At 42.0% G+C, this 11,265-nt stretch overlaps 2 protein-coding genes across 3 annotated transcripts in view; one reads left to right on the forward strand and one right to left on the reverse strand.

Annotated features, from left to right (window-relative positions):
* The first annotated feature begins 205 nt into the window (after window positions 1-205).
* commd9 (COMM domain containing 9) lies at window positions 206-8,802 on the forward strand. Of its 2 annotated transcripts, XM_024379129.2 has the most exons (6): window positions 206-622; window positions 7,001-7,126; window positions 7,429-7,568; window positions 7,691-7,725; window positions 7,828-7,931; window positions 8,267-8,802. In XM_024379129.2, the coding sequence occupies exons 1-6, from the start codon at window positions 572-574 to the stop codon at window positions 8,402-8,404; spliced, it is 594 nt and encodes a 197-aa protein (XP_024234897.1). In that variant the 5' UTR covers window positions 206-571; the 3' UTR covers window positions 8,405-8,802. The 2 variants fall into 2 exon arrangements, with proteins under 2 accessions (XP_024234897.1, XP_024234896.1); XM_024379128.1 differs by lacking the exon at window positions 206-622 and having other exon boundaries at window positions 6,956-7,126.
* A 1,372-nt stretch (window positions 8,803-10,174) lies between these two features.
* The window catches only part of fcsk (fucose kinase), a 39,919-nt gene continuing 38,828 nt past the window's right edge, over window positions 10,175-11,265 (reverse strand). The window contains exon 23 of the mRNA XM_024379130.2: window positions 10,175-11,265. This exon is cut by the window's right edge and continues 80 nt beyond it. The gene's annotated coding sequence lies outside the window, so the exon portion shown is untranslated.

An 11,265-nucleotide genomic window follows, 5' to 3' on the forward strand; every position in this document is an offset into this window, starting at 1 on the left:
AAACTGTGCCCCCCTAGTCTTTGTTGAGCACATGACTCCATGTTTACAGATATTTCCACAAAGATTTTTATAACTAACCCAAGATAGACCAGAGCCTGTCGTTTCCAATGGTAGCACCTGAATCATAATGAGCAGAACAAGCAAGGAGGTGGGCAGGGCCAATGACGAACTAGTGAGATCCTATTTCCGCGTTGTAGCATTCATTTGTATATTTCCGTAAGGGGATGCCTACTCAGTGAAATTCGCAATAACTTAAACGCAACAACAACAAAACACTTCCGCAAAGGGTAAGTCTACAAAATGCAGTCCACTCTTACATATTTTATTTTTGAAAACATAAAACTATACGGGATTAAACGTTTCATCGATGAGAACATTTGCAAAATGTCGGCCAAAATCCATCTCGCTCCATCTTCTCCCACTGCTGGCCACTTGGCTTCCTCTCCTCAACATATTTGGTAGTGAGTGGAATCGCCAACCGGATAGTTCACATTTATACATCCGGTGAAATATCTGGAACATCTTTCTTGCTGCGATTTCCATCTGTGTTTTCATTGCATCACGTGGCAAGATGGCTGCCATTTCAGATGAACATTTTTCTTCCTTGCAAATTCTTTTAAAGGTAAGCTATATACTGTTTGTCGGCTTTGTTGTATTTATTGGTGTGATAATCTTTGTGGGTTATCGGTTTGTTATATCGGTCGCTTTTGTTCATTTCGTAACGTTAGCAAGTTACGTTAACTAGTTTGATTATTATGGCTGGCTTGCTGTATGGAATAGGCTCTGCTAAGTCTACAGTACTATAGCGGTGCGTAAAATTACTCGGGAAGAGTGGCGTGTATGCATGGGTGCCAAGGGAAGACGGTCTTTCCTCAAACTGGACCAAGAAAAAAAAACGTTTTTTTCTTTCTTCTTGTCCTTCAATTCCCAAAAAGCTGAATGCATATCACCGGGAAAGCATCCGAGAGAGACGGTGCCCCTTTGAAATATTATTGGAATCTGTGTGGGTAGCTGGACAGGTGAGATGACTGATAGTGAGGGTGAACAGGAGGTCAAGGGTCAGGTGACAGAGGAATGGATGAGACTGAGGCAGGAATTCCTTTAACCACAAAGTGGTATATTTACTGGGCAGTTTGTGCTGCATAACAAAGGAAACAGAATAACATGTATCCAATCAAATTCATAATCACAAAGATCAAATCATAAATCATTCTCATTAACATAATTATGTAATTCAGTTCAAGAAGAAGTCAATAGGAATCATTGAGTCATTTAGACTCAGAAATATTCATCATAATCACGAGAAGAATAATACAATCAGTTATCGGTTATTCAGTGTAATCCCCATCAGTTTCATATCAGAATTAATCAGTTAGGCAAACGATTACTTTTCATATTTAATTATTTCAGGTTCGTCTTCATATGTACATGTAACGTCATTACATATTAACCATATCGATGGCATAATTGGCCTGTGATGATCTGTAGGGCCGTGATCATTGTCCATTTACATTGCACAATAGGTTTGAAGCATGCACTCCAAGGTAATAACTATAAACAATAACTGATGGCCTAGTCTCCAGATCGCAACAGATTGTTACCTTTCATCTGAATTGATTCGGTGGATTTATGTGGATTCATGGACGCACAGAAATTCTGAAATTCTGGATTTCCTCCTTTTATGGAGTTGAGATCTGTCTGACATTTCCACCTGACCTAATTAAAGCTCCCTGGCCCAGCTGAGCAAGTGGACATGAATTAAAAGATTCTTCCACCAACTCCGTTGGCCTTTTCTACACCCTCTGTACGAGTAGCCCATCTAGGCCTATCTGATGCTGTCTGGTTAAAAAGAGTTGTTGCCGTCCATAGACCTTTGTTTGCAAACATTGCCGCACGAGGGCAATGAGCGCAAGTTGGTTGCAGAACAAGGGAGTTCTTATAGAACGCCATCAAAAAGAGCCTCTAAACATGTAGCTTATGAGTGCATTTCACACTACGTTTGGCTTATAATCGGATGTTAAGGCTCGTATGAATGTCCTGCTTAATGTTTGTCATTATCGTAAATCAACTGCGTTGTACTTCCTGTAAGGGCTGTAACGTAACAAAATGTGGAAAAAGTCATTGAGTCTTTGTTTGCGTGTCCAAGTTGGAGAAAAAAAAAAGACCCACTCTACTTGTAGAGAAATGCCAAACCGCTTGTTCATCTATGACTGTCATACAGTAGGCTATATGCTTTTAGTCTTTTGTCCTAACTAAAATGCTTGTTCACTAGCCTTACTTTCATGGGCAACGAGGAGCCAGCTAGTTAATATTAGCATATATCTAGCTACATATTGAAATTTCATCTTCTCGGGCATTATGTATGAATTTATGGTTGGATCAGAATTGCCATTATAATCATTGGCCAGTATGGAGAATTAAGTAAAAGCACAAGTCAAAATCCCTATCTCCATCCATGGCCAATTTTAGTTACAGTGCATTCAGAAAGTATTGAGACCTAACTTTTTCCACATTGTTACATTACAGCCTCAGTCTGAAATTGATTCGTTTCCCCCCTCAATCTACACACAATACCAAAGAAAAAGCAGGCTTAGAAATGTTTGCAAATGTATAAACAAATCATTTACAGAAGTATTCCAAACTTTGTTGAAGCACCTTATAGCTAAGTCTTTCTGGGTATGATGCTACAAACTTGCCACACTTGTATTTGCGGAGTTTCTTCCATCCTTCTCTGCAGATCCTTTCAAGCTCTATCAGACTGGATGGGGAGCGTCGCTGCACAGCTATTTTCAGGTTTCTCCCGAGATGTTTGATCGGGTTCAAGTCCGGGCTCTTCCTGGGGCATTCAAGGACATTCAGACTTGTCCCGAAGCCACTCCTGTGTTGTCTTGGCTGTGTGCTTAGGGTCATTGTCCTGTTGGAAGGTAAACCTTCACCCCAGTCTGAGGTCCTGAGTGCTCTGGAGCAGGTTTTCGTCAAGGATCTCTCTGTACTTTGCTCCGTTGATCCTGACTAGTCTCCCAGTCCCTGCGGCTGAAAAACATCCCCACAGCATGATGCTGCCACCACCATGATTCACCATAGGGATGGTGCCAAGTTTCCTCCAGACGTGACGCTTGGCATTCAGGCCAAAAATGGTTCAATCTTGGTTTCCTCAGACCAGAGAACCTTGTTTCTCATGGTCTGAGAGTCCTTTAGCTGCCTTTTGGCAAACTCCAAGCAGGCGGTCATGTGCCCTTTACTGAGAAGTGGTTTCAGTTAGAGGTCAACCGATTATGATTTTTCAACGCCGATACCGATTATTGGAGGACCAAAAAAGCCGAAAAATATATTGATTTGTAATAATGACAATTACAACCATATTGAATGAACACTTATTTTAACCTAATATAATACATCAAATAAATAATGAAACATGTTCAATTTGGTTTAATTAATGCAAAAACAAAGTGTTGGAGAAAAGTAAAAGTGCAATATGTGCTATGTAAGAAAGCTAACGTTTCAGTTCCTTGCTCAGAACATGAACATATGAAAGCTGGTGGTTCCTTTTAACATGAGTCTTCAATATTCTCAGGTAAGAAGTTTTAGGTTGTAGTTATTATAGGACTATTACCCTCTATACCATTTGTATTTCATTAGCCTTTGACTATTGGATGTTCTTATTGGCACTTTAGTATTGCCAGTGTAACAGTATAGCTTCCGTCCCTCTCCTCGCTCCTCCCTGGGCTCACACCAGCAACACAACGACAACAGCCACCATTGAAGCAGCGTTACCCATGCAGAGCAAGGGAAACAACCATTCCAAGGCTCAGAGCGAGTGATGTTTGAAATGCTATTAGCGAGCGCTAACTAGCTAGCCATTTCACTTCGGTTACACCAGCCTCATCTCGGGGCTTGAAGTCCTAAACAGTGCAATGCTTGACGCACAACGAAGAGCTGCTGGCAAAACACACGAAAGTGCTGTTTGAATTAATGTTTACGCGCCTGCTTCTGCCTACCACCGCTCAGTCAGATACTTAGATACTTGTATGCTCAGTCAGATTATATGCAATGCAGGACACGCTAGATAATATCTAGTAAAATCATCAACCATGTGTAGTTAACTAGTGATTATGATTGATTGTTTTTTATAAGATAGTTTAATGCTAGCTAGCAACTTACCTTGGCTTACTGCATTCGCGTAACAGGCAGTCTCCTTGTGGAGTGAAAGGAGAGAGAGGCAGGTCGTTATTGCGTTGGACTAGTTAACTGTAAGGTTGCAAGATTGTATCCCCCGAGCTGACAAGGTGAAAATCTGTCGTTCTGCCCCTGAAAGAGGCAGTTAACCCACCGTTCCTAGGCCATCATTGAAAATAAGAATGTGTTCTTAACTGACTTGCCTAGTTAAATAAAAGGTATAAATAAATAAAGGTATATATTTTTTTAAATCAGCGCCCAAAAATACCAATTTCCGATTGTTATGAAAACCTGAAATCAACCATTCCGATTAATCGGTCGACCTCTAGTTTCAGTCTGGCCACTCTACCATAAACGCCTGATTGTTGGAGTGCTGCAGAGATGGTTGTCCTTCTGGAAGTTTCTCCCATCTCCACAGAGGAACTCTGAAGCTATGTCAGTGACCACCGGGTTCTTGGTAACTTCACTGACCAAGGCCATTTTCGCCCCAATTGCTCAGTTTGGCCGGGCGGCCTGTTCTAGGAAGAGTCTTGGTGGTTCCAGACTTCTTCCATTTGAGAATGAGTGAGACCACTGTGGTCTTGGGGACCTTCCATGCTGCATACATTTTTTGGTACCCTTCCCAGATCTGCGCCTCGACACAATCCTGTCTTGGAGCTCTATGGACAATTCCTTGGACCTCATGGATTGGTTTTTGCTCTGACATGCACTGTCAACTGTGGGACCTTATATAGAGAGGTGTGTGCCCTTCCAAATCATGTTCAATCAATTGAATTTACCACAGGTGAACTCCAAGTTGTAGAAACTTCAAGGATGATCAATGGAAACAGGATGCACCTGAACTCAATTTCAAGTCTCATAGCAAAGGATCTGAATACTTATGTAAATAAGGCCTTTATTTGTAATACATTTGCAAAAATGTCAAAAAACATGTTTTCGCTTTGTCATTATGGGGTAGTGTATGTAGATTGAGGGAAACAATGTATTTAATACATTCTAGAATAAGGCTGTAACTAGTGATGTACTGATATGACATTTTTGGCCGATACCTAATATTTCCCTTGCCAAAAAAAGCAATACCGATATAAAAAAAATTATGGGCTTTCCTGACACCGCATATTATATAGGTCCTGGATTGCAGGAAGCTTGGCCCCAGTGATGTACTGGGCCGTACGCACTACCCTCTGTAGTGCCTTACGGTCAGATTCCGAGCAGTTGCCAGACCAGGCGGTGATGCAAACGGTCAGGATGGTGCAGCTGTAGAACTTTGAGGATCTGGGGGACCCATGGCAATTGTAACCTTCTGCATCACTTTGAGGTACTTTTATTCCGAAGGCAAACTGCAAATTCCACTATTGTCCCTAATCCTTATTGTGGCTAGCTTCTCAAAACACACAACCCGGTCCGGTCGAGCCTCACTAGCCAGATGAAGCTCGCTGGCTGCTTATAACCTTAGCTTTGGGCAACAGGGTTAAGTAGCTAGCTAGCTATTTATTTTAATGAACATGAAGTTCAATTGCAATAGGTGAAAAAGTGGCTACCTAGCTAATAGTTGCAAGGATTCCTAAATCTTTGCTAAGAATAATGGAAAGGACTGCAGTTTCTATTGGTCATTGTTTTCAGGCTGGTTGTATTGGTGCTAGCTAGGTACCACGCTAAAGCTAGGTTTTATTACCAACGCGGTATTGTAAACACATCGTGTGTGGCCAGTGTTTTCTTGTTTGTAGACTTTTGTACAGCTTTGACAGTGCTACTTATAGTGGCGGCGCATGGCTTGCACATGCAATTTCAGAACACACAACATTCTATAATATAACTGTTATTTGATGTAAAATGAAAAGCTTATTTAACACTAACACGCAAAGACCCAAACAGCGTTCCGTTTGCTATTACTGTGTAACTCCTTTAGGGCAACATCTGAAAAATAGCACACTTGGTAGTGTACCGGTGCTCGACCAGTTGGCGAAAGCCAACATCACCCACAACAGAGAACAGTTGATTGTCAAGTACAATGAATTCCATTATCTTGGCGTTTAATGGATTTCGCCTTTGAGTTGTCTCGCTGAAATTGTCTTACTCTTTCAAATGACTGCTCGACTTGTTGACTGCTCGATCCACACAGCAGACATTGTGGGCTAGGTTAGGAATGCTGTGTAGTGCAACATTTTACGTGGCGTCATTATCATGTACCTACGCACGTAGGCTTTGACATCGGTGTTAAACTGGACAGACATCGGGCTGATACCGATGTTGGCATTTTTATTTAATGTTGTCTGATTCCGATATATCATGCATCCCTAGCTGTAACATAACAAAATGTGGGAAAAGTCAGGGTTCTGAATACTTTCTGAATGCACTGTAGCTAGCCACTGGAGAACAATACAACAATTCAAATTCTGTCAACGACATCTGGCTTTTGTTGTGAAGCCAAATCCAAACTGGCTTCCCTTGACTTTTTTTTTGGGTGCGCCTGGACCATTTATAGTTGAGCTCGTTCAGTTAGCTCAACGCTGTTTGGATTATTTGATTAAAAAAAACAAAGGGTGGCCAAATGCTCGCTGGCTTCCCTTGCATTCAATGATAGATGGGCTACACAGAGGGGCACTTATTCGCTTGCTTTCTCCAGTGAAATACATTCAGCCTCTTGTGAATTGAAGGAAAATGATGGCTTCCCTTGGCACCCATGAATACACGCCACTGTAAGGCTAGTCTTACCTATCCCATAATGTGCCTCTGTAGTCTATAGATGTTCACTGTGAGATCATTCAGGGCTCGTCTGTCTCTAATCCCTTTCATGTCGACTCACTACCATGAATGGGAGAAGGCTCCATCGAAGGATGCGGTGCGGCAGCTATGTGCTGACAGTTTCCCTTCTGGAGCCCCTGAGTCATGGCGACTCGCGGAAAGTACAGCAGGGACCCTGTCTGTATCTGCCATCGAGGCAAAGGAGGTGAGTGTGAGAAAGTAAAGTAATTGCAATATCAGTCATCAACCAAGGAGAGAAACAGGTTGCACTGCACACAGATGGCAGCTTTCTAATTCTCATCAGATTCCAAGAAGCGTTTACATGTCAGGGACCTAGTAAAGTGTGGCGACCCGGGTTCAAAATCTGCGAAGGGCATTGTACTGTCGTTGTTTGCTACAATATTATTATAGAATGCAAGCCTAATGTATAGAACCACCAACATGACTCTTTACTACACATCTCTCAAACCGGGGGACACCAATTGATCCTGTGCTCCTCTCTTCCAGCTTATTGCAGCCCTGCACACCCTTTCTCACCACATCCTGTTCCATAACCTGACAGCGCCCGAGCAGATCCTTGTACTATTCCCCAAGTCATTCCACCCCAGCCTTAAGATCCTCATTACCAAGATTATGCTTGAGCACAGGTCTGTAGCCATTCCTCCCAAGGACCACTTTCTCATGGTTCTTCAACGTACATGTCTAATTTTGGGAACTGAAATGGTGTCAAATGTTTGAAATACAGTTGCTGATTTTTTTTTTTTTGTAGCCCCACATGGAGAAATGAGGCTCTGTCTAATCAAAGTAAGCATGTTGTTTCATATTCCAGCTCTATTCTTTGAACTATCTGTTACTGTGTGGTACCAACCCTGACACTGCCCCAACTGTTGGTTGAATGTTCTCCAGTTTCGCTGCCCCATCTAGTGGAGATGGACTGGAGAGTCGACATGAAGACTGCATCTGACTCCGTCAGTCGCATGGCTGTGCCCACCTGCCTGGTGCACATGAAGGTATGCCAATGTGCGCCATGCACTGGTCTCAACAAACATGTGTTCTCCTCACCATAATATTACAATTTTCTGCACTTTGTCACATACATCCAGTGCTTAACATGGGCAGGGGCTCACCGGAGCCTCAAATGTTCTACTGCTTGAGCTCCTGCACCTCAGAATATTAGCTAAAAACTATTGTACTGGTAGCCATTTCAGTCAGTCAAGCATTGCTTTTTACATCCATACATCACAAGCACTACAATAACATTTATAAATGTGTAGATGCTACAACTAGGGCTTGTTGAAGTTGGTCTGGGTATAAGTGACTGTCACTAACAGTGTTGCCATTGCAGGTGGAGGACTCCAGCTGTCTAAGGGGCAGTGGCACTCTTTCATCGGTCACGGTGGAGTTGAGCAAGGAAACTCTGGACACCATGCTGGACGGCCTGGGCCGGATCCGTGACCAATTGTCAGTGGTGGCCGGAAAATGAGACCCCTCACCAGAATGGCCACACCGGAGGCCTTGGGTGCATCATTCTCGATACTCTAAAGTGACTTTTACTCCTCATCTCCTCTCATTTATCTGCACAAATCTGAAAACAGAAATCTAAATCGACATAAGTCTCAAATGTAAACACTTTATCAAGTGGCTCACACGACGTCAGTGACACTGCCAGGGTATCAGCCACAAAAGTTTTGTGTCAGTGCCGTTTTAAGGAAGGTGGGGAAGAAGAGACTCATTCCTCTAGTCCCGGGGGGAAGAAACAAACAAGTACACACAATCCAATCATTTGCACTGATCTGGTAGTGCCACTACATTCCTCCTTGTTCTGTCAGTAGAGTCTTTTGAATTCAATGTTTGTCAATAAATGAAGAGATTAATGCTGAAGTTTGTCTTTTCACTGCTCTTGTACTAGGACCATCAAATCAGTCAATACACAGGACCAAGATATTGCAGAGCTGGATTACATGTATTTTAGTCACGAAACAAGTTATGGTTCATCTTCATTCAAGTAGTATGTTATTAATGGCTCATTTCCCTTACAATTATATTGTACACTGTAAATATATCAAGGCTACAATCTCTTATCACAGCCTTTTTGTTAACAGGAGGCCCCTACATTTAACAAGCCAAATCTTTGGTGTTAGGATCATTTTTCAAACATTTCTATAGACAAATATTCCCATATCAAAACACAGTAAGAACCTCGCATCAATACCATATTAAACATTTTGATCAAGTGTGTTAATCTTGTTGCATGGGAAAGTAGCAGTTAGTGTGACAAAACCCATAACTAGCCTACAGATATTGTTGCACACGCTTTGTATAGGGGTCCTGTAACATGAATGTGTGCATTTGTGAGAAATCAACGTATGTGCCGAGATGTTGCAAAGGGAGACCGCAAACTTGCCTTGGTCCAGGGCCGGCTCTGTCTCTTGACCTCTTGGTTGGCCATCCAAGCGGATTTTTATTTGTTCAGATGGTGACGAAACACATGTACAAAAAGGAAACCACCAGCAGGCATGTCCAAACGAACCAGCAGCCTCACAGCTTACAAGCTGAGACGCTGACTGACGATCGCCCTAATTGGCAGCAATGTGTGCCAATCAACCAAGCTCAGCACCTGGACCCGGTCGCTGCCACCTGAGGGATTGAGTGTGAAAGGGTATCCCTTGACAATGTCCATTAGTAGTAGAATTTGAACTGTTTTGTGCCTGTGGCTAACACTGTTCAGTGAGTCTGCCAGATCAAAGGAAGTAGGGTTGACCAGGGATGTTTGCTTGATAAGTGTGTGAATCTTCCTGTCCTGCTAAGCATTCAAAATGTACCGAGTACTTTTGGGTGTCAGGGAAAATATGAGTAAAAAGTACATACTTTTCTTTAGGAATGTAGTGTAGTAAAAGTTGTCAAAAATGTAAATAGGAAAGTACAGATACCCCCAAAACTACTTAATACTTTACACCACTGTTACAGTATTTTGCCTGGTAAATTGTTTTCTCTCAATGTTTATATGACCCCCAAACAGGCCCATTGTTGCCTGCATACGCCTTTTATACCTCCCGTGCGCGAGTGGTTGTAGTGGTGTGCAGATGTGGGTGGTTGTCTATTTTCATAATTCCATTGAATATACACCATAACAAAAATCCATTATTCATTTGTTTAGGCAGATCCTAAGAACCATAAGACTAATAAAATATTTTCAAAAGGATAGAATTTCATATTTTGAGTTGAATTATGTTACTGGTCTGTGCAGCCTCTATGGTTGTAGCATGTATATGTATTGTTTATTAAACAGAAAAGACACAGTCACACATTTGATAGTCGGCTAAGAATGAAACAGAATAAAATACAAAGAATATCCCACACAACTTGCATCATGGCAACATAAAAATATTTATCAGAGCCCAAATTAAACCTGATTTTTTTTTTTTTTTAAATCTACGTGTCACCTCTTTCCAACCCTCACTCTGCTTTGTTAGGGAGCAGGCATAGGATATTACATTGATAGTATCTTCATCACGACACCGATAGAAAATAATAGCAATCTATATTTTCAAAAGCATTGGAGTCTCGTGTTCCTACTGCGTGTGATCAGTGCTAATAAATGAGCCTACTTGACAAGATGATCATGAGCAGCACTCACCTCAAATCAAATGTAGGCCTATTATAACAATTGGATGACTCTGCGAGTTTAAGTAAACAATAATTTGATGCCTTCAATTGCATTAGCCTACTTTATTCCAATATTTTCATAATTCAGTGATATTTGTTTCCACAGTTGTGGTTAAGGAAATATTGCATGATGGGTGAAGTGACATGCCTCGCAAAGTTTCTAACTGCCAGGATGATAGTAGTAACGGCCGCTGTCTAGCAACCATCAAGAGCTTAAGAGCGGAGTGCGTGCCAATGCCGCCTCAGGATTTTATGGCTACATTTCATTCTAAGCCGTAGGCAGAACTTTACCGTAATCATGACTAGGTCGGTTGGCGGAAATAAACATGTGGGCTTTGTCTCGCGGGCAATACCTTTCTTATAAAGAGAGAAGTCGGCATAAAGTTGGCAGAATAATGTCTCGCATTGAAAGGTGTACATGTCCCAGTGGAGGCTGCTGAGGGGAGCGGCTTATAATAATGGCTGGAAGGGAGCAAATGGAATGGCATCAAGCACCTGGAAACCATGTGTCTGATGTATTTAATACTATTCCATTCATTCTTCTCCAGCCATTAGCACGAGCCCGTCCTCCACAATTATGGTACCACCAACCTCTTGTGATATGTAACACTAACCGTCCCCCAATAGATCATAAAAGTTAGAAATGTGTATAAAAATGGCTTAGGGTCCAGACGTCCA

Source organism: Oncorhynchus tshawytscha, linkage group LG19, assembly GCF_018296145.1.
Source record: "Oncorhynchus tshawytscha isolate Ot180627B linkage group LG19, Otsh_v2.0, whole genome shotgun sequence".
NCBI classification, from domain to species: domain Eukaryota; kingdom Metazoa; phylum Chordata; class Actinopteri; order Salmoniformes; family Salmonidae; genus Oncorhynchus; species Oncorhynchus tshawytscha.

Bases quoted from the DNA above. Each gene is read 5' to 3' on its own strand.
- commd9 (XM_024379129.2), top strand. From the start codon at position 572: ATGGCTGCCATTTCAGATGAACATTTTTCTTCCTTGCAAATTCTTTTA. The intron at 7,127-7,428 runs GTGAGTGTGAGA...CCTCTCTTCCAG, and splicing joins CTGCCATCGAGGCAAAGGAG to CTTATTGCAGCCCTGCACAC. The intron at 7,932-8,266 runs GTATGCCAATGT...TTGCCATTGCAG, and splicing joins CCTGCCTGGTGCACATGAAG to GTGGAGGACTCCAGCTGTCT.